Here is a 21537-nt window from a genome sequence, read left to right on the forward strand (position 1 = left end):
ATGTTTTTTTTTTGTTTGTTTGTTTGTTTGTTTTTTAATTAGCCAAGGCAACATCTATGAAAGGCGCATTGTGTCCTGCAATGTTTGTTATTTTGACAGCTGACCACATGTTACGCATTATCCAGCCGCGCTTACATCTTCCAATACTGCAAAGTAACTTCAAAATAATCAATCTTCCACAGCTGCATTGAGCTTCGGCCTTATTTGCAACATGACTGCGTTCTGTCTCAACAATATAAGATTCTGCTCACTAGTGCAACATGAAAACCTGGAAAGAAGGTGCAGTGCACAACAAGCCTAATGTCCTGCGTATTAAACGAAACTTCCTCAATGTAAACAGCATACACGAGACTGCGGATTTAAAAAGTTTGCAATCAACTTGCAATCAAGTCCAGTTGCATCAGTTTACATTTTTTTTTAAATGGAAATGTTTGTGTTTTTGTTACCTTCTGGTCGACGATGGAGCATGCCATCTCCCTGACGTGTGACAGGGTAAAGTCACTGGAGTCAAGGAGCACCGGTTCCCTGCTTAGCCCGATCTGAATTTGGAAAGAGATACCTTGTGCACCCGGGATGGGGCTCGGAGGACGGATCACCGGAGGGACACTCATGAGAATCCTCCAAATGTCAAAACAATAAAACAAAAAACTTTAGAAAAAGAAAAGTTTAGGATTTAAAAACAAACTTTAAACCCCCTCCCGATCCGAGAGGAAAATGACGAGGAAAGCGCGCAACAGAGGATGAAAACAGGAAAGCACTGAGGTACTGGAAAGCGGTCAGTTGTAAAGAATGAAAGGCGATGATCAAGCCACTAGACGGCATAGATGTTGAAACGTTCAGATCCCGCCTCTTCTCAATTACCCCCACTAATGCAGCACCGTGAGTGATACAAACAGTATCATCTAATAGGGACCTATGTGATATATTATTGCCATAAACTTTTGTTTCAATGGGGCTTCTGCGTTTTCTCTAAATCGTGAAATCCTATTTGCAGTTACAGGAGAGTGTCAGTCTGCCAGTAATGCATGAAGAACACACACTAGTGGGACTACACTGCATGTGATACGAAAATATATATATATATATATATATATATATATATATATATATATATATATATATAAATATATATTATATTATAATAGCAAGCATAAAATGTCTATCTATGCACCGAAGTAAGTACGAACATGCACCGCAAGTGTCACTATACTGTATTGAGTCTGATTGCTGATTCTTGAACCGCTTTGAATAAGGAAGCCTGTCTGAGCTGAGCTAAACTGAGCTGCAGGCTACTTCACAGCAGTGCTGTTTGACTGGGAATGACAAAACGGATGTATTCAATCATCAGAAAAGAAAGAAAAAAACACAATCAGCGCATAGATAATTACATGGGAGGGATTAACAATAACAGACCGAAACTAAACTATAGAAAATAGGCGAACTTTCACATATATATATATATATATATATATATATATATATATATATATATATATATATATATATATATATATATATTTGTTTAAGACATTCTTATTGTTTTAGTTTCATAGGTAATTGCTTTTACATTAGTGCTTTTTTCACTTCAGACCAGTAAAAGTTATGTATCAGAACACCATTTTTACTGAATATCCAGAGATTATTTGAACCCCAGCATATATTTAGAGCACTCTCTATTAATAAGGGACCTTTTAACTATTATTATTATAGTAGTAGTCGTAGTATTTAACCGCATGCCTAGCACTTTAATCAGCATTAGCATAGCCTACCTGGATCCAGATTCCACATATTTAAAAAAATGCAATCAGAGGAAATTGGTTAATTCATCATTAATTCCTTTTATGTTCTTTGCCAGTTCCAATAATTAGCACTTTACTTCAGCAAGATAAGTGTGGATACACCCCAAGCCAAGGAACGTATTGCCAGTCTCGTACTCTAGGTAAATGTTTCGAGAGGAATAAAACGCACCTAGTGACACAAAATGGTCAAGAAGGAAGCAGTTTCTTGGTATTTTTATACCTTAAATAATTTTAGCCTTCTGTGAGAATATACAGCTGATTTGCACTTGGTCTTCATTTAAAGCAACTGTCTTTAAAAATCAATAAATTAACGGAACAGAGTATCCTTAAGAAATAAGTAACATGTTCACAATCTTAAAGAAAATAATGTACTTAGTACGTAATTATAAGAAAAGTGGTGTAATAAAATAAAATAGATTGTACACGAATAGAACTTATATTAAATATCATGCGCATTGACGCATATTCATGTAATTATCCCATCTGCTGGACTCTAAGAACATTACATTTGTTCGATGGCAGAAGTAAGCAAACATCAAAAGCTGTTTGACAAAGCTTGTCCAGAAAACCCTCATGAGCCAGGGATCTTTTTTAAGCAGAAACTGACAATTGTGGTTTTGGGATGTGAAAGATGTCCACTTGGAGTATCTACCTAACACCACGAGTTAGTTTCGCTTGAACCCGGTATTTCAGAATTGCTTGAGAACTAATGGATCGCCTTGCTAATCAAAGGTGAACTATCCCCCACCTTTCACAAAACTTCTGCAAACTTTTGACACCTCTATCACCACCTGCTGGATGTAAGTAAACACAACATAGTCTGTAAAAAAAAAAAATTTAAAAAGGCTGACTGACATTAACATAACGCTGTCTCTAGTGCTGTGGACAATATCACCAAATTATTCAGTACATGTTGTGTGCTTGTAAACACAGAGACTCGTACAAGAGTTGTATACTTTTTAGTGTTTAAGTTAGACTTTAAGATGATAAACCATTTTGATCAGAGTCTGTGTAGTGGTGTAAATGTCCCCTGATTTACACTTTCATTAAGGTGGATTTCAGTTGTCATATTTCAGATTTCAGCTTCCATTTACTATACAGTAAATAAATAATGCATGTCTCATACCTCATTTAAGCTGTTACCAGATGAATATGAAGCATGTTGAAGGGGTTTACTTTATACACTGTGTTACACGTGTCCGGGGGCTTAACTCATCATTACCCACCTGCGATCAGAGTTGTGTTTCACAGTGCTCTCAATAGATACTTTGCTTTAAAATTCATATTATCACCTTGTCCTGTTGTAAGGCTATTCAAGACCAGTAGTGTCTGTCAACTTGTCTATAAACTCCCCAGTTTCTAGATTCCAAGCTGTTCAATCTCCATCTCCAGGCACCTAATACGTACACTTATATACAATGTTCCTATGACCACCTAACAAAGGAACAGATCAGGAATAGGTATGTTGTTCATAATAATAACTGTATTTAAACCATATTTGATAGCACTACCTCAGAATTTGGCGTCAGAGTTTTTAAGTTTTCTTATAACTCACTGGTAGAGACTGAGACTGAAACAGAGCCCCATTTGAAGTCCTAATACATTAAATTGTCTGCCACAAATAGGATGTTTTACTGGCCTTTTTTATACAGTATGTAATGGCTATTTTCCCTTGTTAATGATATCTCTTTAAGGTTGCATATCAATATATATTCTTTTTTTCCAGCAGTATTCTACGTTATTGCTGTATGTTCCTCCTTCTTTAACATAATATTGAAGTAGTAATTGTGATATCAGCATGACCTTGAAAACCTAGGTAGGGAAAGCAATTGGAGCATATCAAGCGCTCTGAGGGAATCACTTGAAAAATCTGTTATTCCTTCTTTAACCATTGCCCTTTTGCCCCCACAGTATTTAATTTTTAATAACATTGATGGGATATTTCTTGAACTACAGTATAATGACTACATAGTGCACACATTCGGCTATGGTGCTTTGTTTGACTCTTGTTATTCATTACAAAAACATACCTGAATTCAGTTAAATGGAGCACAGAGACTAGAAGATCTCCGGCTGAAGTGACAGATAGTATTTCTATAGTTACGTTGCCATTATATATTCCCCTTGGCTCCTCAAATGTCCATCGGATTTAAGTTTCGGAGGGTGATATAAATGATGTATTTGTGGACTTCTTTTTAAAGAGCTTATGTTGTAACGTTTCAGAACTTTAAAACAAAGTTCTTTTTTTTTTCTTTTACTGTAACACCTTCAAACTGCCAATTCGTTTATCTTTATTTTTCATATGTTCCTTATTGGCATCCAGTGGTCCATATCTTAATAAAGCATAAAGTCGGAGCAAAGGGGTGACCTATTAAAGTAAACAATGTATAGACATTGATTGCCCCTAACCACATTCTCAGTCAGTATGTCATAATTCCAATATTGCTTTTCACGAAGTGGCATTTTAATATTGAAATGAGGAGGAAATGAAGGAGCCTGTGTTAATAACTGAACAATTAGTGTGTGAGATTTATAAGGGGAGCAGCTAGACATGGGCTCCAAAACTGAGACCAGCATCACATCCTAGTAAATGAGCCCTTTTACTGGTTGTTGTGATCTTTTCTAGTCTGATCCACAGTATAACTTTACAAATGTACTGGGTTGCATTTACACAGATATATATATATATATATATATATATATATATATATATATATATATATATATATATATATATATATATATATATATATAGATATAGTAACTGTAACTGTAGAATCTAGAAATGTGACACAGAAACAGGAGCATTGCCAAAATGCTGAATTGTCCTTTTTCAAAATTTGGTTCCTAATAGAATCCAGGTAGAATTCCACCAAGATCTAAGATCATTATCCGGAGTCCCCACTGACTATCACTTTTAAAAAAAAAAAACTTCAGAGTGATGTTCAAAGAAAAGCTTTGACAAGCAAGTCCATTCTTATCTTGCAAGCAGTTTCTTTTACAATAGCTTCTGAAAGCACCGATGAATGCTACACATGTCTTTTCAGAGATTGAAATAGGGAGCTTAGTGCAGGCTGACACAAATATAGTTTAATTGCTATGGATACCAGTCTACTGTTCTTCAGTAAGCCAAAGACATGGATAGCAAATGACTTGGTTATTGTGCAAGGGACACATACAATAGTTAGAAAGAGAGTGCTATTGCCAATCTTTTCAATTGGTTTAGCATTTGTTTTTTTTTTTTGTTGTTTTTTTTTGAGCCCAACAGATGCTGCCTGTCTTTGATGCTTCCAGATGACCTGCTCAATAAATGCAGACGTATCACCTAGCCAAAAGGAAATGAAGCAGAAAAACAGCATTGCAGTGCTGCAGGGCAATCCTTACAAACAACCATCCTTAGATCTAACCAGAAGTGATAGTTTCTTTCTCCTTCTACTTTCTGAATACAGGTCCCTGACTACACATACTCTGTATGACCCTGTGCAGCACAAACCTCATTAGAACAGGGGTAGTTCCCCCTTATGGTTTTGAAGATTTACATGCATGAGAAATTCATTAATAAGACACTGTTAACAAATATAAGCCATGCTCCTGCTTATGCTTACAGCAATAGTAGTGATAAAAGATCAATTACACCAAGAGGCAGGAACATGTTGTCTATGAGTAAATACCGCATGTAAATAAACTGGTCTAAACAATGTATATTTCTAATATAGCAGAGTGAGGCTAAACTATGACAGAATGGAATAAAGAGATACAAAGAATATTATTGTAAAACTAAACATAGATGGCGGTGTTATTTGCTTGGCTTTTTTCTTGTTTATTAAATCTTCACAATTTATGAGAGCAATAGTTTATAGTAGCGGTAACAGGAAATTCTTAAAAATCAACAGCTTCCTGTGAGGAATTGTTCATGCTTTGCCTGCATGATTGACAGAGTCATGGAAGAATTGTATAGTCACAGAAAATAGGCAAGAGGGAAGACAGTGCTGCACAATACAGAGTCAATTAGGCCTGTAATCCAATGTAGGCAGTATTACAAAATGGCCTGGACAGGTCCCGTGCAGATTATTAAAATGGATGGTGATGTGTTGTAGCCCATGTAATGTCACATTTTTATATCTTCTACAAAGACAAACATCAATAGCGCATCTGTGGTGATCTTTTTTTTTTAAAATTGGAAATGTATGTGACATCATTGTTCCAAGTATACATAATGTTGTATGACAATATGTATTGTCAATTTGGATTAAGCTAAGGGTAGCAAAGGTTGAAGTAAAAATCTAACAAAAAAAAGCATATGTATATGTCCTTGTAATATAGATAAATACATAACAATAAAATCAAAATATTTGCTGGAAATAAAAACAGAAGTTTGCTTAATTGCAAGGTCACTCTAAAACAAGAATACATCCTCCTAATGAAGCAGACATTATCTCCAAACAAATTAGTCTAAAATTACATCTGTCATAAAGTGAAATAATCTTTTATTGTAGATTTTAAATTGGAGTGGATGTGGAGGGAAAAAGTTATCAGTAATTGGCAAATTAAAAGAATTCCCTGGCTGTCATTTTGTCAGCACATTTCCTGGAGATAATAAAAGCCTTTATATGCGTATGATAAAGCAGGTGAAGACCCTGTGTCAAATGTCATAGCAATTTTGTTCATTGCAATTTATGTAATGAACAAGAGTGAGGTTTAAGAACTGTAAGTATGTATCATGAAGAGAAAATAAATTACATCTTGTCAAAACTGACAGATTTCAGTTAAGCACTTCCTTTTCACTTCAACTGCTTGAGATCTTCCTCTACCCAGCAATTAACTCTGTTCATATTAATATTCTACTAGAATGACAAGACTGACAGAAAGAAACTCAGTGTTGTAAATGCAAAAGAACGGGCTGCACTCTGTTATTTTAATCTCTCTCATCACCGATGTACGGATCTTGGTAAATTCATTGTATTGCAGTTGACTGAACTGTTCAGTTATTTGACTCAACAAGATTGTGTCTCCTCCATAGGAAACTTCTATTATCTATCCTTCAAGGACCTGGCGCATTTTGAACAGCAATATCCTCCGGATAAGCAGAACTATCACTGTATAATAGAAGTTGTTGCGATTGTTGAATATATGTCTAGTTTTTGTAACTTATACAAACCTGTATATTCGACTTTTAGCTCTTCAGTGAACTCGGCCGTACGTTTCACTTTTTTTACATGACAATTTTACTTTGCTCTATTTCACGTTGTTTATGGAAATGAGATGGGAAATTATTTTTTTCTTTTTTTAATTTGCAACTATATGTTTCACATGCTTTACAAGTCCCAGGGGATTCTGTAACTCCTAATTCAGCACTAATCTACATTCTCTGAATTATGTAAGTTCATAATAATAGGGGAAATGTGTCTTGTAAAAGCCAGTAACAGTGCTGAGATCCACTTTTTAGATGATATAGAAGGCAACACAAGATTAACGCTAACACAAAACATTTGAAACCAGTGCTGATAATCATAGACATCAGTAGAGCAGTACCCACAGGGTCATAGCAGAACACTTTGGGCCATTATATACATTGGCATAGATAAAGGGGAAGTCAGCTGGAAGCAGTTTCTATGTATTTTCTAAAGCATGCCCTGACACATTGCTGTGGGTGAGACTTTTTTTTTGTAAATCCAGAGTACATATTTGTTGCTGACTGCACATCAAACCTTATATAATGTAAGTATTGATTCCCATTTATACATCCTTCTGTTCTTGCATCACTGGCTGAAGGCTGACATGATAAGGACCCTTCATTAAACATCCAAGCCAACTCGCCTCCCTTTCATTTTAAAAGCGAGATTATGCAAAGTAATGGCTGCTTCGGGGCTACAAAAGGATTAGTCATCCAAATGTCCCTGGTTGATTAATTTTGTACAGGCTGCAGTTATTTAATGAGTTTTGATAATACTTGATAAGTTAATCTTTATGTAAACTTATATTATTTACATGCTCTGTTGTACAATTGGTGTACTCTCACTATTTTAGGACTCAAATAGTTATAGATGTACATAAAAGAATATTTATAAATACACAAGTTTTTTCAAAAAAGTATTTAATAAACTTTTTCACACAGAATCTAATTTCTGTTCATTGTGCTTATAAAATGGGCTGAAACATAAACTAATATAGGTATTATTGTGATGAGGCTAACATTTTTGTACCTGATTTAGTTTTGTGTGTTGTCTTATTAACCAATATAGGAGGCTGTGTGGTCCAGTGGTTAAAGAAACAGGCCTGTAACCAGGAGGTTCAAATCCCAGACTTGTAACCAGGTGGTTCAAATCCCAACTCCACTGACCTATTGTGTGTCCCTGAGCAAGACACTTAACCTCCTTGTGCTCTGTCTTTTGGGTGAGACATTCTTGTAAGTGACTCTGCAACTGATGCATAGTTCACACCCTAGTTTCCTATCTTGTAAAGCGGTTTGTGATGGTGGTCCACTACGAAAGACCATATATAAAGATTATTATTATTATTATTATTATTATTATTATTATTATTAATCTTGAGCGCCTGAAAAACATTTTAACTGTACTGTCCTCTCCATTTGTCACCAGATTACCCACAGCCCCTATCACATGTAATATCAACTTGGAGATCTGAAAAGATGTTCCCCTTCTGCAATCTAGAGAGGTTTTGTCATAAATTCATACCCCACAAAACGAGATGGGAACTCCAGATCGCCAAGAACACAGGCTGGGTATGGGGACAGTCCGAGCCAGTGGAACTTGTCTGTATACCTTTTTCTGAAGAACGGCTTTTGAAATGGTGCAGACATCCATCACTATGTCACACTTTTTTTGCATCTCTTTGGAGAATCTCTTATCAAATTGTGATTAAACATTACATTGCTAATTCTATTCTATACTATTCTGTATACACTACTGCTATGTCATGGTTTTCAACTTTTCCATCATGCTGATAGTTTATCATACTGATCATTTTGAATTTACAGCTTGAGATGTATTACATGTTGCTGACATACTTGTTTACCTGCTGGATATTTAATACACACTATTCTTGCTTGCCCATTGAATCAATTAAAAGGCATAAGCTTAATTCTGAAACAACAAAAGACTGTAATTTGCATTCTAGTGCCTGTTATTCCATATTCACTGCTGGTCCCTCTTACCTCGAGTTATTGAGATGTTCCCCTGCTTCATCTTGCTTTAATGTGTAATCGTGTTATGCTGTTCTGGTGTAACCTTGGTTACCAAGTCTTTTGTCTCTTTCATGTTAACATTCTGTGATTCCCTGAATAAATGTTGCACTGCTTGCCTGTTGCTTATGTGAATTCCAAAATTGGTTCTTTTAGGCAACCGGCCCTCTTTGAAAATTGTCACAAGAAACGCTTCAAGTCCAAACATTTGTTACAATTTATTAAGTGTCTTTTAATATTTAAGAGATTTTATCTTGTAACGAGACGATCCAACAGTTTCAACGTATGGTTGGTTTTGTTGATTTTTGGAGTTTTCATGTTTCCTTGTTTCTTTAGTAATTACACAGATGGTTATGTACAGTAGTAACTATGCAAATATACAGTATGTGTAATTACAAAATGCATGTTGTTTACACATGCAACTCTGTATTACTGCATATAACATGGATAGTATCTATAATTGCATGTTGACCCATGCAAAAACAGCAAATAAAATGAGCTGCTAAATTACAAGCAAATTAATGAATACAAAGGTGAATGACAACAGGAGGATTGGTTTTCCAAATATGTGCAAAAAGCAGCATTTTAAACCTTTGCAATATATTATTTGGTGCTTTTAAGTAGAGTCAACATCATTCTAAAATGTAATTTTTTTTTTTTTTTTAAATCGTATTTTTTCAGATAAAACCCTTAGACACTATTTGATACTTTGCATTATTTAAAACCTGTTACCTGCATATTTGGCAATGCTGCTGTATACTTTTCCATGCTATCTGTGAATGCTTCCTAATTGTTTTTATATTCCCCCATGTGAAATATCTGGTTGCATTGATAATAAACAGCCCTGGGAATCCTTACCTGAGGATGGAATCTTTTGCTTCAATTAATTTGCAAGCTACTATACCTTATACCATAGAGCCCTCCAAAGTTCATTTTTAAAATCACATCTTCATTATAACTCATTCCCAGTGCAATGGCAGTTTTGTCACTGTAGCCATGCCTGCTGTTCAGATATAATGCAGAAATCTAAAATAACATAAATTAGGGCAAAACATGACACTTTAGCAAGTTGTTAACATTTAAAATAACTGATATGCTATTCCGTTGTCATTAAAATTACATAAGTGTTATTCAGATCATATTTGCAAACTCTCAGCAGTACAGTAGTCTATTAAGTAATAAGTAACTGACACTTGTCAAGTAAGGCTTTCACCATAACTTATTAACCCTTAGTACCTTAGGATCTATTATAATATGCAACACTGCATGTCATATGCGATTTGTGTTTATAATGTGTGACATTTGTAACTAAAGTATACAATTTAATGTAATATGTACAGTTGGCTCTGTAAGACTTACTGGACTTTGGGGTAGAAATAATCTCAGCAGTTACATACAGTTATGTCAAATAGGGTGAATCCACCAGAACCCTTGTGTTCAGTACTTGTAATTACATACAATTTTGTATGCTCCCTCCCTCATACAACACTGTCTTCCCACTTATGACTGTTCAATTGGAGAATTGTTTGTAATTTCTCCCTCCTTCATAGAAGACAGTTTAGAAGTTTAGTAATATAAATACATGGATATTTCAGACACTGTCTGTAAATTACATTCTCAATGTTCTCAGCAAACTTATTTGGGGGAATTTTGTTTGTAATAAAAATAACTGAATAGGGATTTTATTTATGACTTCTGTGAAACAAATTGTTTGTGACTTTCATCAATTTATTGCCAGTGAATAACATGTTCACAATATGATGGGAAATGTCTTACAGTGTTTGTTAAATGACCATTTAAAGGAATGTATTGGTTTATTATACAAGTCTTGTCTTGCCTGCTTTCTTTGCTGTGAGTTTCATATAATCGCAGAACCTGAAAACTGAGAATTATCTGATTATTATTTAATTTTACTTTAATTAAACACTCAACAACTAATTAACACACATGCATTTCATTTTTGCAAATATCAAAACACAGAGTTTGAGACAATTAATTACAAAAATGTAAATTGTTTTCACTAGTAATATTGTAGAAAGGTGTTGCACTATATCATTAGCAAATATGTCACGCCAAGCTTGGGGTAATGTGAAACAGCAAATTGCTGACCCCAAAAGCATTGTGAAGTACATTTTATTGTAATAGTTTAATTTTAACGACCAACAATTCGTTATGAAACCATGGCATTCCATGGTAAAAGCATAAGCAGGTGTAGAATAGTATAGAGAAAAATGGTCAAGTGTTTGAAAAGCACTGTGTGAGCATGGATTCTGCAGCTATATGGGGTTGTCTGTATGTCTCACTTACATCGTTACATATATCTGGGCAGTCGTTTATACAGTGCAGTTGTCAAGAAACTTGGTATTCACATTATTTAGTTTAAGTTCTTGAGAGTATCAGATTCTGGAGATACAGAAGGGGGTTGGGGGTCTGTTAGTTCACCCATCACTCTTATAATTGGATAATCACTTATCAAATTGTTATGAAACTTGTTAATTATTATTCTATACTATTCTGTTAACACTGTAGATATATGTCATGGTCAGAAACTGTATCATCATTTTGAATTTACATCTCTGGCGGGTGGGAGTACAGTATGTTATTGACATACAGTATATGTTACAGTTAGGATCCTGTGGGATTTACTAGCTACAGCCAATCAGAGCTCTTTTGCTAGCTTCCAGAACCCACTGCCTACCCACTTACAACAACTACAGCACATGCAAAATTCCTATGTAGTGTAATGCATTGTGAACTTAAATTGTGCAACAAGTATTGGGACACTATAATAGGGATAGTTTATACACATACTATACATTAATGTAAACTACACCAACAAAATAGTCCTGACTGACTATGCTATGTTGGATATTGAACTTTACAGATGTGGAATTGTCTACTAATAAATAATTAAATACATAAATAAACAAGCTAGTGTTTGGTGATAACAGGTCATCCAATAAACAGTATCAACTCTTCAAATCAGTTATCATAAATACAAAATCCAGTAGAAAACTAATAGTGTACCAATATTGATGGCATTCAATTAGATATTCAGTAAAACCAAAACTGAAAAAAATATATACAAATAGCCTCAGATAAACGTGGGTAATAAACTCTGTGAGGTTAATTATGTACAGCTGTGGCCACATGTTTTCAATCACCCTATAGAATTAACTAAATTTGCTTCATAAAGTTGAATGAAACCTGCTGAATAATGTTATGTTAACATACTGAATTGCATACCGTGTTGTAGTTTTCCACATACAGAATGTAAAACTGACAACAATTAAAAAATGTGGCATTTCAAAATCTAATATAAAATACTGTACTACTTTTATGGCTTCCTCTAGACTTTTGCAATATCGTATATTTTTTTAATTATGTCTGAATCTTAAAATTCTAAATTCTAGACGCAAAACTTTTGGCCATAGCTGTATGTGTTTTCAGATGATGCTTAGGTTAAACTTAGAGACAGTGAGCCTTTAATTAAGAGCTTCTAAAAGCTTCTAAACTAGTCTTTGTGCTGCTTACTCCTGTACAATTACTTACAAACGATAGGTTTTTTTAAGATATATATATTACAAACGATATTTTTTTTAAGATATATATATATATATATATCTATATATATATATATATATATATATATATATATATATATATATTATATTATATATATATATATATATATATATATATATATATATATATATATATATATATATATATATATATATATATATATATATATATATATATATATGCCTTTGTCACCAAGTGAGACAGGCGATCATTTAATAAAGGCATAATTAGTTACACTAGAACTGAGGATGACTGCATGTTTATGAAGACAATGCAATATTCCATTACTGTGGCTGACACCTGTTTTTCTTTTTAATATTTAAACAGGGAAATTGAATAGTAAACATCACAAAACATATTGCAACACTGCTGCCAGCAACCCAGCTCAGAGCGAGCGAGAGAGAGAGAAAAAACAAAGTACACATTTAATTATTTTTCTCTTCCATAAACAACTTTAATTGGAATCTAAAAACAGCAAGGGACAACGGTTCAGTTCATTAGGGACTAACTAACGCAGGAAGGGACAGATAAAGACCTTTTGTATAATATGGTTGTACCTCTCGAGCATCATCAGAGCAACATGCAGAGTCCTAATGACTAAGTAACTGGCATTCTCATTATTAGACTTATGAAGCATAAGTCAGGTCCCCACAAGCTTCCAAGGTACTGATCATCAATTATTTCTCTAATTGTGTGTTATGTTTGCATGTCTCACAGTGAAAGGAAGGAGCCGTTGGAGCGGAGAAGAACAAACATAATAATTACTACCTCACTGACAGTTGGTTTGTTGGTATCTCATTATTTATGATCTGTTGTTTAGAAGATGTGACTGCACATGTAGGCAAAGAAACTATATTATTGCAACTCTGTAAGTATAGTCACACCCTGTTGAACTGCTTTTAACAGGGACATTTGTATGGATACCTATAGCTTATCTTTTATTCTATAGCAATTGTTGGTAACACATTATTTTAAGGAGCACTTTTTTGAGATAAGGCTTTACTTTATTATACAGCTTCTTCACTGACAGCAATTAGTTTTATTGTCACTGACATATTGACACATGTTGTTAATTTAGTATATTACTTGTATATATATATATATATATATATATATATATATATATATAATATTATATATATTATATATATATATATATATATAATATATATATAGTATATATTAATAAAATCTCAGGCTTTAGCATATTTCTTCAGATACAGGGAGTTAAAGATGACACATTTTTAAATAACAAGACACAAATCTTGTGATTGTTCATGATTACCTTCAGGCTGCTTATTTGCAGTCTCTATACCATGAATTATAGTTTGTCTGCAGTTTTAGGAGTTCAAATGACTGATATGTTAAGAATGCAGTTTTCATTGATTGACTATCCAGTGCTAATGTGGGTACGTTTTTGAAACGTACAACTGGGATAGTCTAACCTCTAGTCTAACTATTCTTTTATCACTTTGCTGTTTGGAGCATGTATGGAGGACACCTCATGATGATGCAAGGTGCCCAGTATTGGTTGCTGTAAAGCGCTTTGGGATTTCTTTTATTGAAAGGCGCTACACAAAATAAACATACTGTATTATTATTGAAGAATACCCATATCCTGGTAACAATCATTTATCTTGAGATAGGTACCAGCCATAACTGTCACTCCAAAAGGGATTTATTTTAATCATTATTTTCCGATCTGTGGTAAACTTTGATAAAAGCATAGCAAAAAAAAAAAAAAAAGCTAAATATTACAAGCACAACAGCATGGTAAACTGTTAAATTATGGTTCATTTTTAATAACCATTATAGTAAGTTTAATTTAGGCCGGGCAGTCCTGCTGTTTTGCTATGTGTTAATCCAATGCTTCCTTTAACCTTAATTATCATACAGCTTGTTTATAAGGGGAGGGGGTGTTGCAATCTTGCCCTAGGGTGCAGTCACATGAGTCCTGCTCCTCGCCCCTGTGTAACTCTGTGTAACACTTGTGTAACAATTGTAATTTCTTACAGACATGACATCAGCAGCTGAAACTTTGCAAAACAGCCAGCTGGTGATACCCAACTGAATGTCATAGATAATATAGACATAGGTATAGGTATATATACAATGTTTTTTCATAGATATCTAATCAGTAATACCATATTTTCTGAATAAATTGCAGTATAATATTGAGTATTTCTAATATACTATTTTTCAACCATTTCTCCCCCTTTGTATCATTTGAATATACCAGACAGTAATTTACACAATGTCAGTTACTGACAACCTATGGATATAGCAGCAAAGTCACTCTAGCTGACAAAAGAGCTTATGTCATCTTATTGGTGCTCTGCAAATGTGATTGTTATTTCATGGTCTGCACAAGGAAAATTTGTTCCATAATTAAATGACAATATAAATGAGAAGTTGAGAACTAGCATGTGTTTTATTAGGCTTTAGAATGGTGTAATCAAACTAACATTTAGTGCAAAACCTTGATAAATTACTGACAACATTTTGTTTGGGCGGTGTGTGTGTGTGTGTGTAGATATATTATAGTACACTAGAATGATACAGATATTCATTTATTACAGTCTTTTTCAACAGACTTTATTAAACATGTCAATTCTGTATTTATTTGACACTTTTTGCTGTTTCTGTGTTAATTGACAGAGTGATGATTTATGATTGAGCCTGCAAGGTCATTCACATGTAATCCCAACTTTGAAGGCTGGTTCTTTTCATTTGCCTGTTTAGTATACGATACTTAATTCATTGCATAAATCTGCCATGTAAATGTTTTATCCATCCATAATTCATTAAAATGTTTAATTCAAATCAGAAAAATTATTTGCTGAGCAAGTCATAATGTATAACAGTTAATCAGGTAGAAAAATTTACAAGACCTTAGTTTACTTTCTGAGATGTATTGGCTGACATATAAAACTCTCAGGGTTGTATTGATGTGAGCATCAGGTGTGCCAATAGGTGGCTTGCTGGCATTTCATTTTCTAGTGTGCTAGGGTTCACAGATTTTCAGAATTGGCTTCACAATTTAAGAGTACTTTATTTCTTATCTGTTTTATATCTTATTATATTTTAATATAATTCCCATTTGTTGTTTCTGTTTAGATATTTGTTTAATGTGTCATTTTTCAACTACAGGGTTTGCTTCTGAAAAGACTAATAAACTGAATTTCTGAAGTAATTTCCATCACCTGTGACTTAGTCAATGGAAAATTACTATACAAAACCACAGTCGCAAAGGGGCAGAAATGAATGTTGCAGACCTCTAGTGGTCCTCTCCAAAACCTCACTTCATAAATTCAGCTAAACAGAAACAGCAATAGAGAATACAGCACCTTCTCTCTAATAAAGCAACGTATGAAAATAATGCTACTTTTTAAAAAAAACATTTGTTGTCTGTTACTGTATTGCTGCCTATGCACCATGGGGGTGAAATAAAGAACAAGAAAGCAATGGAAAATCTCTATTCCCATAAGATGCATATTGTTAAGTAAGCAATTACCCGCAGCAAAAAACAACAGCTAAACATATTTCTTATGGTAAACACATGCAAACATTTTCAGTGGTGGTTTGAAATATACTTCCCTAAGCGCATCACAAGAACTTGTTTAGTTTTATCAAGAGACAGAAGCAATTATTGATTTTGACACCGGCACATCTTGATATAAAAAAGTAACTTTATAAAAGCACCACCATCAGACTCGTGGTTCTGTGCATTGCCACTAGAGGAGGCCCTGCCCTTGAAATCTTTACCATAAGGTTCTGCACCACCCAGAGGGTGTGGTGGTTTGGATAGCCACCTTTGGATTGGATCGCTGTGGGCTGCAATCTTGATTTCTGTTGCATCAACCTAGCCCCTTGATGCCAGTCTTAGAACACATGTGGCTGAATGCCTGCTAACTCTTGGGAAAACTACTCTCGGGGAAAGCTCTGTTCTGTACTTTATATGGAGACATTTCAGTCTTGCAATATACTGGTCAGTTTCAGTAGAAATTTCAACAATAGGTTTTTGATCTGAAAAGTCCCTGTCCTTGGCATTGTTTAACCTTGGCATGGGTAACCAATGTAGCTGGTTTCACAGCCTGTAATCCTTAATCTCTATTAGATTAGCCCAATCAACTGAAGGTCATAAAAGATAATTAGTCATTAAAATGCTGCTTTTGAAGGAGAGCACAAGATGCCTTTTACAAGTACTTCAATGCAATAAGGATTTTTCAATTAGCAGTCTTTTTTAGATGAAGATTATAATGCAGAGCAGAACCAAAAAAGGACATTAATTTAAAAGGCAAAACAACCTTCTGTAACCTTGAGAATAATAATAACACAAAGGGCACAAGAAGGCAATGATACTGTATAGTCAGACTGTAAGTTCTTAAGGTATAACAAAGAAACCACTAGTTACCAATATTGCCATTTGTGTGTTTCACCCAGAGCAAAATATTCTCACTCTTAAACTACTCCATGTGTGCATCACAATACCACGTTTGTCAACCTGTGCTTTATTTTAAATGGATGTTTTATGTCATCTACATTATATATCACCTATGCTGATCTGTCTTTTGTTGTGTTTGTTTAGATCAGGGCTGTGCAACAGATGGCTATTAAATTATATATTATAATATGTCAGGAAACGTGTTTAATGGGTATAAAATACTGAAGCCGTCTGGCTAAACAGCCTTTTTTGTTTTGTGTTTATGGCTCTTAAGTTCTCCGTGACCATCGGTCGAGTGTGGCTCTTTTTGATAAAAATGCTGGACTCTGGTTTAGATCCTTATTTATGATTCTTACTTACTATTGCAACAAAATGTTTTTCACTTTCCACTGGCTGTATTACTGATTTAGGCTGAAACAGTCAAATTACAGAATGCACCCGTCATAGGATATTAAACGGATAAGAACTAAAAAATTCCACAAATGTAAAGAATACAAAGAATCACTTTAAGTTCAAAGGCACTTTTGAGTAGTTATTGACATAAAACAAAAAACATGTTAGTGTAAAAGTAAGCAAATATATTCCAAACCCCTTGGTAAAATTAGCATTCTGAACAAAGAGAACCTAAATGTCACCAATTAAAACTTGAATAAATGTGTTTCTTGATTAGTCTATTAACTGTTAAATATTTATCAGATAAGATGTCAATAGCTAGTGGAAGAGACTAAAACTTCATTTGAAGGTTTCTTTTCTGACCGTCAGACAAGACATGAAAGATATGAAGTTTGTTCAGGGTTATGTTACTATTTCAATACATGATTCATGTGCATGTTCTGTCCAGATTAAAAGAAAATCATTTTGAAATGATTTATTTGGGATTTTGACACTTGACCATTTTTGCTGTTGGACTGTTGGTATTGGGAATTCCTTCTGTATGAACTGAGCCCCAAGCACTTTCCATTGATAACACTATGTAACACAATTTTTGTTCCTGGGTAGTAAGTGTTATTTCCTACTTGCTTATGCCTCAAAAGTATAGAAAATGGCTATTATTCCCCACAAACTTTGCTTTTGTGACCAGGACAGTGATATTTTGAAATTTACCTATTTCCAATGAGAAAACGGGCGAATTTGTGTCTTTTCGTTCACATAAAGTCAGAAAAAAACAGCATATGAATCCAAATGAACATGTATTTATACTAAAGTAATACAAAAATGACTACAAAAGACTTAGAAGTGAGTAGTTTTTCGAGATTTATGATTATACTGTAAATCACTTTCACGAATCAGCCCCCAAATGTAGTCTCCCATAATGTTCTCGTTATACTGTCCTTGGTAGCGGTGTTCAAAGTCCAGTATATCCTGGTGGAAGCGCTCGATTTGCTCCTCCGAGTCCGCTTCCATGTTCTCCTTGAATTTATCAAGATAAGCATCAAGGATATGGACTTTGAGGGACATCCTACAGCCCATTGTGCCGTAGTTCTTCACCAGAGTCTCAACCAGCTCCACATAGTTTTCAGCCTTGTGATTGCCCAGGAAGCCCCGAACCACTGTGACAAAGCTGTTCCAAGCCACTTTCTCCTTACTAGTGAGCTTCTTGGGGAATTCATTGCACTCCAGGATCTTCTTTGTCTGTGGTCCGACGAAGACACCGGCTTTGACCTTTGCCTCAGACAGCTTAGGGAAGAAGTCTTGAAGGTACTTGAAGGCTGCCGACTCCTTATCTAGAGCTCTGACAAATTGTTTCATAAGGCCCAATTTGATGTGCAGTGGTGGCATCAGCACCTTCCGGGGGTCCACCAGTGGCTCCCACTTGACGTTGTTCCTCCCCACAGAGAACTCGGTCCGCTGTGGCCAGTCCCGCCTGTGGTAGTGCGCCTTGGTGTCCCTGCTGTCCCAAAGGCAAAGATAGCAGGGAAACTTGGTAAAACCGCCTTGGAGACCCATCAGGATGCCACCATTGCAGCCTCTTGATGCCATCTCAGAAAAATGCAGATATGTAGGCAGCTGGAACTAAACTGAACTGGTGGGCTTAAGGCCCCTGTATTTATACTACTATTTATATTACTGGAAAGTTCTAGAAAGTTCTAGAAGTTACTTCAAGTTTATTCAGCACTGAATCTATCTGGAATGTTCTGGAAAATAGGTAAATTTCAAAATATCACTGTCCTGGTCACAAAAGCAAAGTTTGTGGGGAATAATAGCCATTTTCTATACTTTTGAGGCATAAGCAATTAGGAAATAACACTTACTACCCAGGAACAAAAAAAATAAAAATTTGTTACACGGTGTAATTCACCTACACAATACTGTATGTTCTATAGTATATGAAGATTCAGTAAGTCCATGTTTTTTGTGTACTGGTATAAGGGTTTAGACTTGTGACACTGTATTGGAGACAAACAAGCAACATTATGAATTAGTATTGGTTGCCATTGTCTGCTTTACCCATAAGAAGAAGCAATGAAGCACACTACACTGGAAGGTCATGGTCTCTGAATACCTGCCATTATAAGTATTAATTTCTTCTCTGACCTGTTTTTTATCTAAAATAGAAGCAAGAATACAATTTGGCATATGCAATGGATGGCCAATGTTATAGACGTGGAATCAATATGTATTTACTGATAATACAGCGAGCATGAACCTAATTCTGGGCCTACAGTATAGTGTGTGGTTGCTTTATTGGGAATAGTAAACCTTATTTAAAATCATTTATACTTTTAGGATTTCATTAGTCTGATTCTTTATCATTTTGGTACTATATTATCTTCTACTAAACTGGATCACGATGACATTATGTAAAATAGTGTAGTTATAGCACAGCAACCCACCATGTCTATCAGGGTACTGAGGGAGCAGGCAAGAACCCACCACTAACAAAATGCATGTGGTCCTGATATGATAGCACACTGCTTGTACAATATGGTACCATGGTAATGCATTGCATTGCAAGTCTGTATTGGTACCATTTGTGTGCCGAATAGGAAAATGTTATCCCTTTGACCATTATATCAATAGCTCATGCATAGCTGACATTGTGACTAGCTCCACTAACTAAACCATTGCCATTGTAGTGCCATATATATATATATATATATATATATATATATATATATATATATATATATATATATATATATATATATATATATTATATATATATTAATATGGAATAGAAAATGGAAACATACCATATATGGATAGAAAGATAGATACTGTCAAATGTTTGTATTGACTAATATTTGATTACAGGAAAGTATATCAGTCACCAGGATAAACTAAAGCTTCCTAATGTCATACAGTTTAATATGCAGTTCTGCTGTCATCATTGTATTCCAGTATTTACCTCTCACCTCTCAGCCATTGTATGTTATCTGCCATGTGAAGGTAAACACACACTCAAGTCAACATTACTCCTCTGCAGTGTTTCTGTTTTAGTGCCATCATAACCACAAGAACTTACTATGTATATTTTGCAAGCTGCAAATCATCTGTGAGATACTACTGTTCCACTAATTGCCATAAGAAGCTGTGCTCATTAACCATCTTGCTTGGTGCACAAGCTAAACAACCTCAAATGAGCCAGCAATTATTGCAACATTGCCACTCATTCTATTACTCATATCAAAATATCAGCTGTAAATAATGTTTGGTATTACGCATTTCATCAACATATCGAAACAGCTTATTAAGGATATTTGTTTTAAACAGCCTACAGACACATTATCTTACAGATCATTTATTGACCAAACTAAGTTTCTTGTTTACCCCTAAAATGGTGCAACATTGGCATTGGCAAAATCAAGCTGTTTGTCATTTCAAACCCTGCAAATGTTGTGCAGCTGCGGAAGAGCTCTATTATTTATTACCAGACAAAGTGCAACCCGGGAAACACACACCCACATAAATAAAAAGATATGCAGATTATTTGAATGTGTTCGTTGATTGCAAGCCATTCATCTAAATGTCCTACCTCTGTGCTATTGTCTGCCATTGTAAAGGATGAAAGGGAAACTGAGATTTTGTGTGGGCGGATGGCTTGCTTTTCTGCTAAATGTACTGAAAGAGAGAGAAGAGGCTGGGATTAAACAAAAAAACAAAGGTTGAGGGAACATCTTTTGACAGACCATTAGCAGTAGGATGATTGGCAGATTTAACAGCACCTCTTACACATTATCCAAGAGACCACTGTAATTATTCCAGGTGCTGCAACGGAAATGTCTCTAGGTTTTTTGTTTTGTTTTTCATGAGGAACTGGCATGTTTAATGTTGGTGAGCAGCTGCATTGAACCAAGCTTCAGGTGCGCACAGGCATACAGAGAAAGAACTGCTCTTTATACTCCTGGAAATAATTGGATGAGAAGGCTAATTGAGCATTGGAACTAGATACTTCTTAGAGTCAGCACATGCTGTCATAAATATGTAACTCTTGCTCAGTCTTTGACAACATTGTTTTTATTATGAGTAGCTGTATAAACAGCGGGGGATTGATCCATTTCCAGACT

The 21537-nt window shown here is 34.9% G+C and overlaps 1 protein-coding gene across 2 annotated transcripts in view; it reads right to left on the bottom strand.

Annotated features, from left to right (window-relative positions):
- The window catches only part of prkd1 (protein kinase D1), a 72931-nt gene extending 71974 nt beyond the window's left edge, over positions 1-957 (bottom strand). Inside the window, exon 1 of one of the 2 annotated variants that reach the window (XM_041276711.1) lies at positions 447-957. In XM_041276711.1, coding sequence (XP_041132645.1) covers positions 447-611 — 165 coding nt within the window. In that variant the 5' untranslated portion in view covers positions 612-957. The remainder of the gene's footprint in view (positions 1-446) is intronic. The other variant, XM_041276709.1, reaches the window with a different exon arrangement.
- Positions 958-21537: the final 20580 nt, after the last annotated feature.

This window comes from Polyodon spathula, chromosome 17, assembly GCF_017654505.1.
Source record: "Polyodon spathula isolate WHYD16114869_AA chromosome 17, ASM1765450v1, whole genome shotgun sequence".
Taxonomy (NCBI): Eukaryota; Metazoa; Chordata; class Actinopteri; order Acipenseriformes; family Polyodontidae; genus Polyodon; species Polyodon spathula.